Source organism: Halichondria panicea, chromosome 5 (assembly GCF_963675165.1).
Source record: "Halichondria panicea chromosome 5, odHalPani1.1, whole genome shotgun sequence".
Taxonomy (NCBI): domain Eukaryota; kingdom Metazoa; phylum Porifera; class Demospongiae; order Suberitida; family Halichondriidae; genus Halichondria; species Halichondria panicea.
Window position 1 is genome coordinate 133,134 of NC_087381.1, and position 15,586 is coordinate 148,719.

At 41.9% G+C, this 15,586-nt stretch overlaps 3 protein-coding genes and 1 long non-coding RNA gene across 10 annotated transcripts; 2 read left to right on the forward strand and 2 right to left on the reverse strand.

The window, feature by feature from the left end:
• Positions 1-44: 44 nt before the first annotated feature.
• On the forward strand, positions 45-8,336 carry LOC135336517 (transmembrane anterior posterior transformation protein 1 homolog). Of its 7 annotated transcripts, none has more exons than XM_064532350.1 (14): positions 45-147; positions 218-354; positions 810-839; positions 902-990; positions 2,120-2,163; positions 2,545-2,660; positions 3,007-3,034; positions 3,224-3,331; positions 3,417-3,584; positions 4,204-4,284; positions 5,402-5,571; positions 7,589-7,657; positions 7,776-7,852; positions 7,916-8,336. In XM_064532350.1, exons 2-14 carry the CDS (start codon positions 220-222, stop codon positions 8,220-8,222), a joined length of 1,422 nt encoding a protein of 473 aa, XP_064388420.1. In that variant the 5' UTR covers positions 45-147; positions 218-219; the 3' UTR covers positions 8,223-8,336. The 7 variants fall into 7 exon arrangements, with proteins under 7 accessions (XP_064388420.1, XP_064388421.1, XP_064388426.1 ...); XM_064532351.1 differs by having other exon boundaries at positions 82-154; XM_064532356.1 differs by lacking the exon at positions 45-147 and having other exon boundaries at positions 161-354; positions 5,402-5,559; positions 7,587-7,657; positions 7,916-8,059.
• Positions 8,296-10,552, reverse strand: LOC135336477 (uncharacterized). Its single transcript, XM_064532282.1, has 3 exons — positions 10,389-10,552; positions 10,188-10,271; positions 8,296-10,036 (listed from the first exon to the last, which is right to left on the reverse strand). The coding sequence occupies exons 2-3, from the start codon at positions 10,261-10,263 to the stop codon at positions 8,412-8,414; spliced, it is 1,701 nt and encodes a 566-aa protein (XP_064388352.1). The 5' UTR covers positions 10,264-10,271; positions 10,389-10,552; the 3' UTR covers positions 8,296-8,411.
• Positions 10,553-11,792: 1,240 nt separating this feature from the next.
• LOC135336606 (isochorismatase domain-containing protein 2-like) lies at positions 11,793-13,456 on the reverse strand. Its single transcript, XM_064532472.1, has 6 exons — positions 13,300-13,456; positions 13,029-13,180; positions 12,854-12,911; positions 12,653-12,795; positions 12,328-12,444; positions 11,793-12,100 (listed from the first exon to the last, which is right to left on the reverse strand). Exons 2-6 carry the CDS (start codon positions 13,161-13,163, stop codon positions 11,954-11,956), a joined length of 600 nt encoding a protein of 199 aa, XP_064388542.1. The 5' UTR covers positions 13,164-13,180; positions 13,300-13,456; the 3' UTR covers positions 11,793-11,953.
• Positions 13,457-14,353: 897 nt separating this feature from the next.
• LOC135336645 (uncharacterized) lies at positions 14,354-15,544 on the forward strand. Its single transcript, XR_010394866.1, has 3 exons — positions 14,354-14,843; positions 15,130-15,175; positions 15,234-15,544. It is a non-coding gene; the product is annotated as an uncharacterized LOC135336645 (long non-coding RNA).
• The last annotated feature ends 42 nt before the right edge of the window (positions 15,545-15,586 follow it).

A 15,586-nucleotide genomic window follows, 5' to 3' on the forward strand; every position in this document is an offset into this window, starting at 1 on the left:
CCCCTGGGAAGCCCCCTGGGAAGCCCCCTGGCCTGCGTCTTTTCCCTCTGATTATCACCACATTCGGCGTCTAGCCGGAAGCACAGCTAGCTAAGGTCAACGGTCAGCGGGTCAGCGGTGAACTGAAGGAAGACTAATTAGAGCAAGGTACTAGGTACGAAATGGCTTTGATGGTAGTATGTTCACACGTGCGTACATGTACCCCTCTCTCCTGCAGGTATGGGTATGTCCCTGTATAACTACGTGAGGTGTGAGCTGACCAGGGGACACGGTCTCAAAGATGGCCAGGGACTGTTCTCAGAGAAACAAAGGAGAGTCACTAGGTTCATGAAGACTCCGAGGGAACTAGAGAAGGTATGGGGTGGATGGGCGGGTGTATAGTACCCAAATAGGTGACCGTCTTCTTTATAATGTGTTCTTTCCTGTAGCTAAAATTAATAATCAATTTCTAACCTTCTCGTGATACCAGGCGTTCTCATTAATAGCGTAGAGAGAACCGTGACTCTCTGGGTGGTCTGTCCTAGGTCCTCGGACGGAATGGTAGAGTATATTCATTGGAGCCTTACCCACAAGATCAAGAATGGGTAGCTTTCAAGAATACAACAGTTCTATTTAGTGCACACTAAATTGTGGATTATCAACAAGATGATTACACCTGGACGACAGAACAGAATGCCCATAGTAATCAGACAGTTCTCTCCACGCCTATTAATGAGAACCGGCTGCATGGTATCACGAGACTACCTAGCAACAGTGTGACCATGTATAATCTTCCTGTTTTTCCTCTCACACACACACACCACACACAGTTAATGTTGTTTGGATTTTTAATAATGCTGGTAAGCTGGTAATCAATGTGCTGTGACAATCGGAATCCCATCTCTTTCCTATAATTATACAGGATGCTTTCTTGTTTGTGTTCACGTGGCTACCACTGAGAGCTTTGCTCAGTCTCACTGTCTACACCGCCAGACTACTGTGTTGTTGCAGGTGAGGACAGGTTGCTATAGCCTTATATGCATGTACCCTTATGGGAAAGGTCGAGGTGGTAGCACCGTGAATATTATATTATGACCAGTAAGGCATATAGAAAGAGCTTTAGTATGTGTATATGGTAGGCATACAGCACATGACTATTGATTGCTGTGTCATGTCATTGGTAACTATGAGAATTGTACTCGCTGGTATTTAATTGAACCGGAGAGGGAAGTTTATACACAATAAACCTAATTCATGGGCCGGGTCAACCACATTACTGTGTGAATATGTCTTGAACACATCTCTCCTCTTTGATGGTATTGATGGTATTATTGATGGTGTGTATGAGGTCCACCTTATAGCACATTACTGTGGTAAAACTTGCTGTTCAATCGTCCAAAAATAGATATCAGCAAGAGCCTGCCCTGGTATCATGTGTAGCATGCATACAATGTAGCATCATGTAGCATGCATACAATGTAGCATCATGTAGCATGCATACAATGTAGAATGTACTGCTACACTTGTGAAGCTTACAATTGAACATGAGCGGACCACCACTTCAAAGCCATGGTTATCACTGATAATTATCAACAAATATCCAATAATGTTGCGCATGCGCAAGCAGTCAGTAGCAGGCCCACTCTTCAGGGGAGGCTAGTGAAGGAGGCTAAATCCACTGAATAGGTAGCTATTTGTGTTGAGTTTGACCTTCATAAAGTTGTCATAACTTTGTCGTACTTTACTGAAATTCAAAGTTTCATATACCATTGGATTCCTTGTTAAAAAGCGCTTCTATCTACAACCAGCTAAAAGTTAGCATTTTCCATGTAGAAGTCCCAGCATTCTTGTCCACCACATAAAGCATCAATGAAGCCATAATTGACCACATAAATTCTGCATGCAAATAGACTTTTTAGCCCAACACAGGTGGTAGGAAATTTTGTCTTTAAATCTTATCACAGCTGTATGAGTCACTAACACCGTGCTGTGCATGTGCTGCTTGACCACTTACCATGTGATGTCCTTTAGAGCTGAACAGAGCAACAACAGAATTAATTTTAGGGGATATTTTTAGTACCCTAATTGGCTTGCTCTGAATACATTAATGATCTGTTATAATTATATCTCTTGTACACAGACAGAGGGTGTTGGACTGCGGGCAGAAGATTGATATTCTGAGAGGTGAGAAAGAGTACATGCATTAGTGGTTGGAGATCAACTCTGTGGGAGTTGATTGGATCAACTCATGCCCAGAACTAGCTTCTCAAATTCCATGGAGAGATCACTAGTAACCACGTAGTTATCATCATACATTAAGTGCAGTGTGTTTATTCCGTGTGGTGCGGTCGCCCTTAATCATGTGTTTGCAGGTTTTGAAATATCAGGATAGCGTGATACCGAACAGACACAAGTACGAGGGCTGTCGCGTCCATATGTACATGTTGCCATAATAATAATTAAGTGCAGGAAATACCTTCGTTGCTTCATCAATCACGCTCTCAAATCATTTTGTTCATATAATATTACAGTTCTAACCCCCCCCCCTCTCCTTCTCTGCTCTAGTCACACTGATTGTGCTTTGCACGGTTGCCCTGGGTTACGTTGACACTTCTGCACTCTACCACCTTATCAAGGGACAGTCTGTCATCAAGCTGTACGTCTTCTTCAACATGATGGAGGTGAGGGGGGTAGATTGTAATTTGATACTACTAATGGATGGCTACTTTAATTTGATTGTGGTTACATGAATATGCTGTAAATTGTCCTAAAAATAGCTAAAGGGATGACATCATTACTAGTAGTAGATGACATCATCACTAGTACAATGTACCGTGTGGGTGTGTTGACTATGGTAGACAAAGCCAACACCCACTGATGATTATACCTTAAACTATTGTAACTGTTCTTGGTGTGTGTGTATTCACCATGGACACCACACACCCACCCACCCACACACACACACACGCACACACACACACACACCCACCCATACACACACACACACGCACACACACCACTCTGTAGATATTCGACAGACTTCTAGCTTCCATCGGTATGTTGGGTTACGTGTACTTCATGTGTATATCAACTAAGGTAATTATTGAGAGTCCTTTTCCTCCGTAACTTAGCAATTAATTTACGTTGTAATTCATTGTGTGATTATGTATGAATTGTATTTTGTACAGTAATTATAGTTTCTAGTCAATTTATGAGTGTATTTAACCCTTCCCTCACCCAATAGGTCAGGACACGCTGGATACACTGTTCGGAATCGTTGCTGATAATAGGAAAGGAAAATTTGAATATCTCGAGGCACTGTTTTACTTTGTAGTGGCAACCGTCTATGTCTGTAAGTGTATCCACTGTGTGTGTGTGTGTGTGTAGTAACCCTTTAGTCCCTCCGTCCTATTTCATCTTTAACCCTTTCCTCACAGTCCTCCATACAACGCTGATACTGGTTCAAGCCACTACACTGAATGTGGCTATTAACTCTCACAGCACTGTATTACTCACGATCATGATGTCCAATAATTTTGTCGAACTGAAAGGTTGCGTTTTTAAGAAGTTTGAGACTAACAACCTCTTCCAAATGAGCTGCTCAGGTGAGTGGGTGTGTGTGTGAATAATGGGGGTGTGAAGGGTGGTGTTTGGGTGTATGAGTGGTGGTGGGTGTGTGTGTGGGTGGAGAGCTCATAACATACTACAAATTATTATGTGCAAATAGCAAAAATGCTGTCAAAGACTGCCAGACAAACATGCAGTCTCAGGCAGAAACTTGTTATTTGGCAGAAACAGGCGACTGAGCTGTCTGTCATCCCTGTATGGTATGTACAGACATGCAAGTATTCTTTCCTGTTCATATCCTGAAACAAGACACCCATATATTTATATTCCTGTACCTTCCTGGACACACACACGCAAGTATTCTTTCCTGTTCATATCCTGAAACAAGACACCCATATATTTATATTCCTGTACCTTCCTGGACACACACACACACACACACACGCACACACACACACACACACACACACACACACACACACACACACACACACACACACACACACACACACACACACACACACACACACACACACACACACATACCCACACACACACACACACACACACACACACACACACACACACACACACACACCACACACACACACACACACACACACACACACACACACACACACACACACACACACACAGATATACGCGAGAGGTTCCACTATGTCATAATGCTGGGAGTGGTGTGTGTGAGCAATCTCAGTCAGTTTAACTGGGACCTAGGTGAGTACTGAATACATGAGCTTTCATTTTGAAAGTACTAGAGTTACAACGATCCATTCAAGCTTAGAAAAGCTCTTACAGATGGTATGCTCGCTATAATCCTGTTGAAAAACTTTAACGCATTATCTGAAAGGCCTCTCTCTAAGCTTTCAGAAAATCATAAAATTAACGTTATTAGACCATCGGAACTAAAGTTATGGCCGTTCAAAGATGCTCAATATTAACTGTGTGTGGTAACTTGTGTGACAATAGGGCATCCTGTGTTAATAAATGGCGTATTCCCAAGTGATTAATTTCATCTTGCACATGTACAGTGAGTCATACACGGACAGATGTTGTTGTACAGGGCACCCACTAATATGCTTCCAGATCATTATACTCTGCATGTCTGCTGTCTACTGTGCATTGTGCTGCAAAGCATGAGGTGTCAGCTAGGTATATTGTCTAATGTCTAGACCTATAGCTTTTCTATGAATACTCTGATGATCTTTGAGTTGAAATGCATTCAACAGTATTGTACTTCTGCCTGTGTGCATTGTACCCACCCACCCACCCACCCACACCCACAAACACACACACATTTAACGCTAAGTCCCATTATTGAACATGTCTAGTGTGCGGTGGCTGTGCACTGATGTGGTGAATGTAACATGTGACATGTGACATGTGACATCCTGTGGATATCTACAGTAGTATTCCCAAGTGATTATTATTATGTTGCTATCTCTTAGGGTCTTGTTGCCTTGCCAACAGATGCTACCTTAATTGTACTGTGTGCATACCCAGTAATAACCATACATTATGTGTGTATTGGTATATTTCCTGCTACCATTGTGTTTATGTTGTTGACAAAACATAATCCAACCTCTTAGAAGCTTCTTATCACCCACCCACACATGTGTACTGCTCCAACTGGTTCCAACCAGTTCCAACCAGTTCAAACTAGTTCCAACCAGTTCAAACCAGTTCAAACTAGTTCCAACTGGAATAGTTTAATGGAGTTGTTGCCTATTGTACTCTGTGTGTATTGTAACTCCCCCACAGTATTGTAATTTACCCACCCACCCACCCACCCACCCACACACACACACACACACACACACACACACACACACAGCCTACCTAAAGTCAGTGCTCCCTGTGGTAGTCATGGTGATGGTTCTGGAGGTGGTGGTCGACTCCATCAAACATGCCTTCATCACCAAGTTCAACGACATCAGTCCTGATGTGTATAAGAAGTACCGTACCCTCCTAGCCATGGACCTCGTCACTAGTAGACAAGACAATGTGAGTACACCCTTCATTAGGGTATGGGATTAGGGTACACGTAGGTATGTGATTAGGGTACACGTAGGTATGTGATTAGGGTACACGTAGGTATGGGATTAGGTACACGTAGGTATGGGATTAGGTACACGTAGGTATGGGATTAGGGTACACGTAGGTATGTGATTAGGGTACACGTAGGTATGGGATTAGGGTACACGTAGGTATGGGATTAGGGTACACGTAGGTATGGGATTAGGGTACACCACGTAGGTATGGGATTAGGGTACACGTAGGTATGTGATTAGGGTACACGTAGGTATGGGATTAGGGTACACGTAGGTATGGGATTAGGGTACACGTAGGTATGGGATTAGGTACACCACGTAGGTATGTGATTAGGGTACACGTAGGTATGGGATTAGGTACACCACGTAGGTATGGGATTAGGTACACGTAGGTATAGGATTAGGTACACGTAGGTATGGGATTAGGTACACCACGTAGGTATGGGATTAGGGTACACGTAGGTATGGGATTAGGTACACGTAGGTATGGGATCATTAGGGTAGATATGGTCAGTCATTGGAGATAAATAAAAGTGCTTGATGTGGGAACTGTTGTTATGCCTCGAGGCGTAGCCGCACGAGGGATACGGTAAAGCTGACTGTGTGTGTGTGTGTGTGTGTGTCTGTGTGTCTGTGTGTCTGTGTGTCTGTTCCAGCTGTAACTGCTCAACGGTTGCAATGCGACGAAAACTAACAGCTTCTATAGGCTTCTAGCCACGTTCTCTTGGATTTTGATTCGTGGATTAGCAAACTAAAGCTTCTTTCTCGAGTTATGGCTAGTTTGACTCACATTGAAGGCTGTTGCAGTCTCTTCAGAATCTTTCATAGCATCATCTGTCCGCACAAACTTTCTATTCAACATATGAGTTAGCCTTGCACTAAAGCGCTAGCTTTTTGTTAGCTACAAGACTCAGAAAATACCTGTTAAAACAGCTAGCTAGCAGTAGCCATTTGTGAAATTGATCTCTTTGGACACACCCTTTAATTATTCCTATGGATGTAATGCGCATGCGCGCTCATTCCCCAGATCCAGATCCTCCTGGCAGAATCATATTTTTCTTGAGGGCCTGGTAAGCCACAAAACACTACTATAGATAACAATATGCATGTACACAAGTCTTTTCTTCTTAAATATTATAATTATACACTGCATGAACTACAGATCCAATTTTCTTCTTTCTTGAGGTCCTGGTATTAAAGCCACATAATACAACAATAGATGCATGTAATAAGTCTTTTCTTCTCAGTGACTTTATATAGATAAGCTAACTTTATGAAATAATTATGCACTTCCGCTTATAATTAATTGAAAACAAAATCTTCTTCTTTGTTGCTTCCTAGATCCTTGAGGTCCTGGTATAAGCAGCCACAAAACACAACAATGATACCATAATTATACAATTGCAAGTCAGTTTTAGACAGATTATTTTATACACTTTTTCCTCTTCTATACTTTCTTTTCTATACTTTTGAGCGAAAGCAAATCATGGCGAGAGGCATTAGCACAGCGCCAGCTTGAACACTAGTTGTTATGTTGCTACAATGCTACCTATGTACCATGACTAATTGCCCTTTATTGTGGGTGCTGATTCATGGTTGGTTTGTGGTGACCAACTTCTGTGGCATCTTACCTCACTTCCTAGATAGCTATGATGCCTGTAGTTGTCTGTCTCTTTTACAACCCTTTTCAAATGCAATAGAGAAAGAAAGAAAGTCAACCAACCAACCACTAGCATTTCTGCTTTAATGTGGGCGGGAATACTATAAAATTGATATAATTGATATAGTGATGCCCTTCCTTTGTTGCCTGAGGTCATTTTCCTGAGGTAGTGCCAGTGTGTGCACTTATTGTGATAGGCTGTTATACACACTTCCTGAGGAATATCCTGTGCTATGAGTGTGCACATTTCATTAATAAAATTATTAAGTGTTGTATAATTATTTTGTGTGCATGATCTCTATATATGCAGGCTAAGACTGATCACACAGACCTTGTCTCCCGGAGGATGGGGTTCATACCACTCCCCCTGGCATGTCTGGTGAGAGGGTGTGGTCTAGGGAGAGTAGGTGTGGTCTGGTGATAGGAGGGTGTGCTGTGTCAGTCATAACTTATTATTGTCTATTATTATTATTATTATTATTGATGTGTTTGTGCAGTTATGGAATACACTGTATCAAACGTTTACTTTCCCTGGGAGAAATGGAGCGATCCTATTGGTCGTCCTGTATCTATGGTAAGCATTCACACACCACACACATATACACACACTGACCCCCCGTCCACTCCACACACACAGTTTGCTAGCTGGCAAAGTTCTACTTGGTATTACTCTACTGGGGAAATCTTGCCACTACCGATCATCCCCACCACCACCACGTAGTCATAGCAGCAACGATCTGATTGGTCAATCATCCAGTCACATGACAACGCAAGGTAGCTTCATTCCACCTACTCAGTCCTCGATATCGGATATTGGGCCGTTGGGTCAAAAGTCAAGCGAACAGGTGCTGGGGAAGAAAACTGTCCACTTATGTAGCAAGTGTCAACCTAAACCACTAGCTCAAGTGGAGCGCTTCACACTGTGTAGCAATAGGATCATTTAAACATTCAATTTCAATTCATTATGAACATTATTCATATAATTATATCATTGTCATTATAATGTTATTAATCTCATGAAGTTTTTTCAATTATTATTAACAACGCGAATGAAGTGACTATAAGCATTATATAATAATTATTATAGCCAACATAAATAGTATAAATATAATATATTATACTATATAAAAAAATTATGTTACTACCATTTGTGCTAGCTTGATTGCTCCTTTCTCCAGCAATTGCTGTGGAGGAATGGAGTGATGCTTGGTTGTAGTCTCAGACTGTGCTACCGCAGTGTCTAGGTACTCCAAAGATGGTGCTGATGATGGGTATGATGATGTAACTGCAGAGCCAGGGATGAGGTGTTGTTGTGGATGACTGAATAATGTGTTGCTGGCTGCAATGGGTGATATAGTAATTTGAATTTGAGAATTTGTTTCTTGTGTGAATTTTTTATTTTTGTTCTTCGAACGAGTTTTAATGAAACAGCACACACTGATGATACCAGCAACTATTGCAATCGCTCCAATAATTCCAATGATACTTCCAATGATAATTCCAGGAAGATCTCGAATTAAAAAATGGCTGCGGGAAGATCCACTTATCCCACCTGTCTTCACTGTGGTTGTAAGAGTGGGCGGTGTGGTTGTAGGAGGGGGCGGGGGTGGAGGGGTCAGAGGGTCCAGGACGGAAATATCTGCAGTCACAGGATAGCAAGCATCGTACACTGTAGTTCTTAGCACTCGATTGATCCTCTTTGGACTTGCTGATGGATTACTGACGTCATATGCTGAGAGGAGCTGGTACGAATGGTCTGCAGTGAACAGGAACAACGTGCCATTATTGTACACAGCTGGTGGACATTCTCCTTGAGGGCAAACTGCCTCACTGTCAGGCAGTACATATTGTCCTTCCTCAAAACTGCTACTAAATAATCGTGGTATATCGATTATCTCACGTTTTTCGCCAGGAACAGATACTAGTAGTGGAGTGTTTGTCATAAATAGAGTCTGTGCTATCGGTCCATTATAGGTCAGAATTCCCGGGACTCTTGTGAGCTCGTTCACTTGTGTAATGGTCAGCTGTGTGATTGATACGCTGAGTATATAGTCTCCGTCGGGTGAGAATGAAACGACATCATTTAAGAGGTGAGTGCCGGGTAGATCTTCAACAGAGGGAGGTGTGCGAAAGTTATCTGCGATTAGAACTCTTTTCCTTGCGAATGTTCCATCTGTAACGTTGCAGTCTACTATTAGCTGGAGGTTGCTATCTATGACAGGTCCAGCAGTGAGCCTAGTGATGGTATTGCACTCGGGTATTGGCATAGTGATGTGGACAGCATCATGAATAAGAACAGAATTAGATTCTGCCAAAAACGATATGATATGGAGTACAAAATGTTCATCGATAATCAGGACATTGTTGTCGGCAACTGGGGCAAACGTTTGAACAGCATTTTCCTCTACAATTCCTCCGTCAATCACAAATTCACTCTCAGCTTCATTTAGAACGATGTGTATACGAGCAGGTTTATAGTGCGGTGAAGTAGAGGTACATTGCACAATATACTCATATCCAGACTCCACCTCGACTATTCGCAATGGTTGACACTCTTGGGGTAGCGGTATCGGGGGCTGTGAAGTGTATCCACCTTGGAAGACATAAACATATTCTGCGGCCAATCTGAAGCATATGTTGGTTCCCTGAGGGCATAGTTGTGCCTCTTTGCATGACAGGCAATCTAAGTTGATGTTGGTGGATTCTGTGGCCCCTCCAATTATAGTCTTGGACTGGTCTCCATAGCACATCACAGAATCTATAATAATAATATTCATTGAAGGAAATTTCACATAATTAACATGCACTTGTGCACTTTACAAGCTCTTGTAATTGGGGAAAGCCCCCACCTCTGTCTACACTACAGTGGGCAGGGCATGCAGTACAGTGCGCACATTGAATAGACTCACCTTGTTTCGCTGCAACAGCTAGAGCAAATGTTGCGAGGAGCAGTACTGTGACTAGCGTGGTTGCAGATAGCATCATTGTTTGATCTGCAACAACAATAATTATTGCATTAAAATAGTGAATACGAGCTCTTTCTATCCGGTATCCACTACAGTCTGAGAGACATACAATTTATAATTTATGTAGAGAGTTAATTTGCTTACTTCTTTTTTCTTGACTTTGAAAAACGTTGAGTATCTGCAAGGCCACTGGTTTGCATGTATTACTCCTTGTTGGTACAAATAGGACCTCTCTGATAGATCTGTCAATATAATTTAGGCAGTAATAGTCTAGTCGGGTTACCTGTGATTGGATTTATGATGGGGGACTCTTATTTTTATAGCTGTAAAATCCATAATGGTTTGCAATATTTCATCATATCCTGTTGGAAGTCACAAGGCAAAACTCAGTTCACAGTTCACAAGTTAATAGTGGTACACATTCTGCTCTTATACACCCTCCCCCCCCCCCTCTGCAGGTAATATAATATGGATATGTCACTGTATAGCTACGTGACGTGACGTGGGTGTGAGCTCAATTATGCAATTTATCCCTTTGCTTAATTCCAAGTAAGCTGCAAAGAGCAGTCGAGTATTCTCTAACTAAATATGCATGTGTGGCGTTTGTGGGATATAGTTGACACAGTGACAGCTGTCAAATTGTCTTCTGGACCCCATAGGAAACCTAACATACTGTGACCCTTGACAGTTTATCATGTGCATGACCTTTAGAGTGCGAGAATTATGGGATTTTTTACCCACCTTTGTACATAGATAGCTACTGAACACAGTGCTAATAATAGCTACTAATAATGAATTCAAAAGTGGAATTTTTGGTTGCATTCTGTACACATGTGTAATGATTTGTGGGGCTAATAATAGCGTGATTATTCTGGGTAGATGACCTACTGACTATAGAGCTTCCTTTAACTTTGAACTATGTATGCCATCATTGTGGGAGCATTCCACTGGATGAGCATTGTTGCTGCAGAAGCTTCCTTGGGGCAAGTGATGTGAACTTGGTACAATGCCAACTGCGCTGCACATGATTTTTTCCCAAAAATTGTATTATTCACACACACCCTATTAAACTACTCTGCAGATATTTGTTCTTGTTGGGTTTCATGTACTTCATGTACATATCCAACTACGGTAATTATTTGAGAGTTGATTTCCTGTACTGCTTAGCAATTTACATTGCATCATTATTGTATGACATGCACTAGCCTCCATCACAGGCCTTGGATTGAAGAACTGGATTAAAGAAGTGCTGCCTGGGGGTCTGTATCTATGCTGGGGGTCTGTATCTATGCTGGGATCAAGGCTATACCAACTAATTATTGTATGGTTTGTACTATCACTCACTAATTGAATCATTTGGGGAAGAAAACGCATGAGTACAGTGTAGCAAATGTCAACCTAGCCTCGATTCAAGGCCGATTAAAAATCGGCCTGGAATCGAGGCTAATGTCAACCTAAACCACTAGCTCCGTTGGAGGGCTTTACACTGTGTCAGGAGTGCATGAATATGTACATATAGCAATAGTATACTCATTAATGTTCACAGAATGAATCAACCAAGTCACAAAGGATTGATTATTGAAGTTTTCAATCATAAGCCAACTAGTAACTACACACATACATGCACACGTCAAGTTCTCTATAGTTAGCTGCTACATCTCTATACAAGGGTTGGTATTTGTGTCCATTCCCCCTCCCGCACTAGCTAGCTACACCTTGGAGAGCAGACCAGAGTCAGGGGCTGAGGTCTTGATGAGTGGTTGGACCTCTTTGAACTTTGGATGCTTGGAATCTCCCAGCAACTCAAAGATGACACTCTCACTGGTGGAAATAAACGCACCAGCAGCTCTCAACCGCTGTGTGTGTGTGGGCGTGTGTGTGGGTGTGGAGTGTGGGTGTGGGTGTGTGTGTGGGCGTGTGTGTGTGGGGGGGGTGGTTAGTTTACTGAGTACTGAGGGTGTACAGTGGAACCTCTAGGCCACCTCTGTGTAATGGGAAGAACTTTGTTTCCCAAAGGTGTCCATTACAGAAGGGTTTCACTGTACAGATATACTGGATATGTAGCAATACCATATATGGTTACCTCAATAGCGAATATTCGATCGACCTGTGTCCTTGACGATACACCATCAGCAATCACATGAACATCGTATCCTCTCCCCAGGAGGTCCAGTGCAGTCTGTTGCACACACACCTGTGTCTGTGGGGGGTAATTAATGGATGATAATTATAAATGAATGTTGTCACTTGCTGTTACATCCCACTGACTTTGAGTGTGGAACTAGAGCTATAGTTTCGGTAACTAAATGATGTAATTAATGTTGCTAGCTCGAGTTAGCCAATGAAAAGTGGGACCATAACAGTTAGATCATGTGCATGAGATATCTGAATGTGCTAGCTGTTCATACTTCAATTCCAAATAGCACGACTGATTTCCTGTCGGATTGCTCTTCAATGCACTTGACCACATCTGGAGTTATCATCGAGAAGAAGGTCTTAGCGAACACCGTTGCCTTGGATACGTCAATCTCTGCGACTGTATTGCCGAGTGCTGTGTGTGTGGGCGGGGTAAGACAGTGTGTGTGTGTGTATTGAGTGGGCGTACCCACCTTTAGGGTATTGTTCAGTACAGATGACGGGGATGTCCAATATATTAGCCGCTTGAACCTGAGAGGGAGATTGGGTACACAGTTATTCCATTATGGCGACACTCTAAATATACGACATTTCGATATTTCTAGCACCATTTTGTTTTGTGCAGTCTTAAATCGAGCACTTGCTCACCATTTTGGAAGCCACAGTAATGATCTCAGGATAGTACTTTATTGTGGGCCGGAACTTCTCTTGCATATCACAGAGGAAGAAATAAGTCGTGTTGGCTGTTAGTCTGCCTAGTCTCTTAGCCACCATGGAGGCCATCACTGTCAGAGCAAGATCTGTGTATAATCATGCAGGGGATAATAACAGGACAGTGGCGCCTCGAGGCAGTAATGCAATCAGAGCACCCAGTACTAGAGGCTTACATAAGCCTATACATACAGTGCAGCAGTCTTACGTTACACAGAGAGCTTGATAGAATGCGAGACACTAAACTCGACTGGAGTACACGGAGAAGTTGGATGGTACGGAGTATTAGGTGTTATAAGTCACTGTTGACTCAGGATGATTTCTATTATAGAAAATCGACCTCTGGAGTTTGCAGTACATGTACGTGCAAGTAACCTAGGGAGTAGAATACCACATTTTGGTACATAAATGTGAATATCTTGACCTTAAAACATTTCTAAGAAATTTTGATGATACCAAAGTGTAGGTGAATGCTTGAGCTTCAACATATCCAAAAATGTTTCCATGGCAACCTAAGGTGGTGGGTATGTGGTTGCTTTTACAACAGCAACAAATTGTTATAGTGAGCAAGAGCTTAGGGAGGAAAAACACCAACCGTTGTCGGCTAAGGTCTGGAACTCTGGCATAAACATCAGTGGATAGTTGAGCTAACATATGTATGAATTAAAATCGGTTACATAAGTACACACGCTGTTTCGTACTCCATTATGTGTGTTTTTGGGTGCCTTTTCGCTTAGGGAGAGATTTCAAGTAAATTTTTCGGCTAATGTCTAATTTTTTTACACATGTAATTGTTAATAAATATTGTCTATCTTTTGGCAGAAGCAATTTTTCTAGAAACATTTTACTTCCAGAGATAATTGATGTTACATACATTTTTTTACAATCATCCCCGTTTTCACCTAAATGATTTTCCACTATAACAATGTTTTAGAGAAATAGTTTGAATATGTTTGTAGCTTATTTGTTCACCTACACAATGGTATCAGCATCATTTCTTAGAAATGTTCCAAACTCAAGATATACTTAATTAAATACAAATGTTTGTATTCTACTCCCTAGGTTACAGGCACTGTAGTTCGTCTTTTTCCCTGCGGCCTGGAATCGAGCCTACTGTTGTTGAGCAGCGCATGCACACGATAATGTGCCCAAGGCGAAAAAAAATGAAAATTTGGGAAAAACTATGCACAAAACAAAAAACAAACTAGAGCACTAAAGTGCAAACCCTCGGCTGGTGACATGATTATAAAGAAACCAGAAGAGTGATATAATGCAGTGCATATAGTGATGTTGTTATCATCATCATGCATGACTTGCACAGCAACTCAGGAGCAATAAAACTAAACCAGACTGGAGGCATGCTGAAACATTTGAGAACAGGTAGTAGTACTATAAATATATGCACTGTGGATTAGGATCACAGCAAAGAAGCATGGAGTCTCAGAGAAGTATGGCTCCAGGTCCTGCATGGATCCCAGTCAGCTAAAGCAAGCTTTCTGGTTTAGTGACCCTGTTCCAATATTGTTCCTGGTATATACAGCTTTCTACTTTAGTGACCCTGTTCCATTGTTTCTGGACCTGGTACAGGATCACTTCAGTTATAAGTAACGCATGTGCAAGTTCTGTTCAAGCTACATTTTGCTCGCTTTTATTAGACAACGAAGCTTTAACACCGAAAGCTGCCACTATTAGAAGTACTGACTTGTTGTGTGGAGGCTACCCATGCTGTAAACGCAGTGCTAGAGCATCCAGGTAAGCAGACCCAGTCACAAGCTTCTTAGCTTTTGCTCGTTTTTATTTGACAACGAAGGTTTAACATGAAATTCTGCCACTATTAAAATTAATAACTTGTTGTATGAAGGCTATCCATGCTGTAAACGCAGTGCCATGGCATGCAGGTGAGTAGACTCACACATTACAAACAAACAGACCAACGGACTACTATACTATACCCGTGGCCGCCCACGCGCGCCTCGGGTAATAAATGATTATGGGTGTCGCCATAATGGAATAACTGTGTACCCAATCTCCCTCTCAGGTTTAAGCGGACATCCCCGTCATCTGTACTGAGCAATAACCTAAAGGTGGGTACGCCCACTCAATACACACACACACTGTCTTACCCCGCCCACACACACACAGCATTTGGCAATACAGTCACAGAGATTGACGTATCCAAGGCAACTGTGTTCGCTTCTTCTTGATGATGTGGCCAAGTGCATTGAAGAGCAATCTGACAGAAAGTCATTCGTGCTATTTGGAATTGAAGTAAACACTTGTAACAGATACATGTACACATTGAATGCACATATTTGACCTCAAACAAATTATAAAGTAATAGATATAGCAAATAATTAGTCACAAACAATACGAGGATTCTCGTGCTATAATTATTGTGTTTTATATCACGACTACTTAGCAAATCATGCCTTAATTGAGGCTATGTGACCGACTGACTATGTAATAAAAAAAAAATAACACGAAAGGGACTGTAT

What these genes read in the sequence shown, in the direction of transcription:
- LOC135336517 (XM_064532350.1), top strand. Translation starts at nt 220, where the DNA reads ATGGGTATGTCCCTGTATAACTACGTGAGGTGTGAGCTGACCAGGGGA. An exon ending in CTTCCAAATGAGCTGCTCAG is followed by an intron (nt 3,585 to 4,203) that starts GTGAGTGGGTGT and finishes ACACACACACAG; the next exon opens with ATATACGCGAGAGGTTCCAC. An exon ending in TCACTAGTAGACAAGACAAT is followed by an intron (nt 5,572 to 7,588) that starts GTGAGTACACCC and finishes CTATATATGCAG; the next exon opens with GCTAAGACTGATCACACAGA.
- LOC135336477 (XM_064532282.1), bottom strand. Translation starts at nt 10,263, where the DNA reads ATGATGCTATCTGCAACCACGCTAGTCACAGTACTGCTCCTCGCAACA. An exon ending in AGCTGTTGCAGCGAAACAAG is followed by an intron (nt 10,037 to 10,187) that starts GTGAGTCTATTC and finishes TTATTATTATAG; the next exon opens with ATTCTGTGATGTGCTATGGA.
- LOC135336606 (XM_064532472.1), bottom strand. Translation starts at nt 13,163, where the DNA reads ATGGCCTCCATGGTGGCTAAGAGACTAGGCAGACTAACAGCCAACACG. An exon ending in TCGTGCTATTTGGAATTGAA is followed by an intron (nt 12,445 to 12,652) that starts GTATGAACAGCT and finishes TACCCCCCACAG; the next exon opens with ACACAGGTGTGTGTGCAACA. An exon ending in ATCGAATATTCGCTATTGAG is followed by an intron (nt 12,101 to 12,327) that starts GTAACCATATAT and finishes ACACACACACAG; the next exon opens with CGGTTGAGAGCTGCTGGTGC.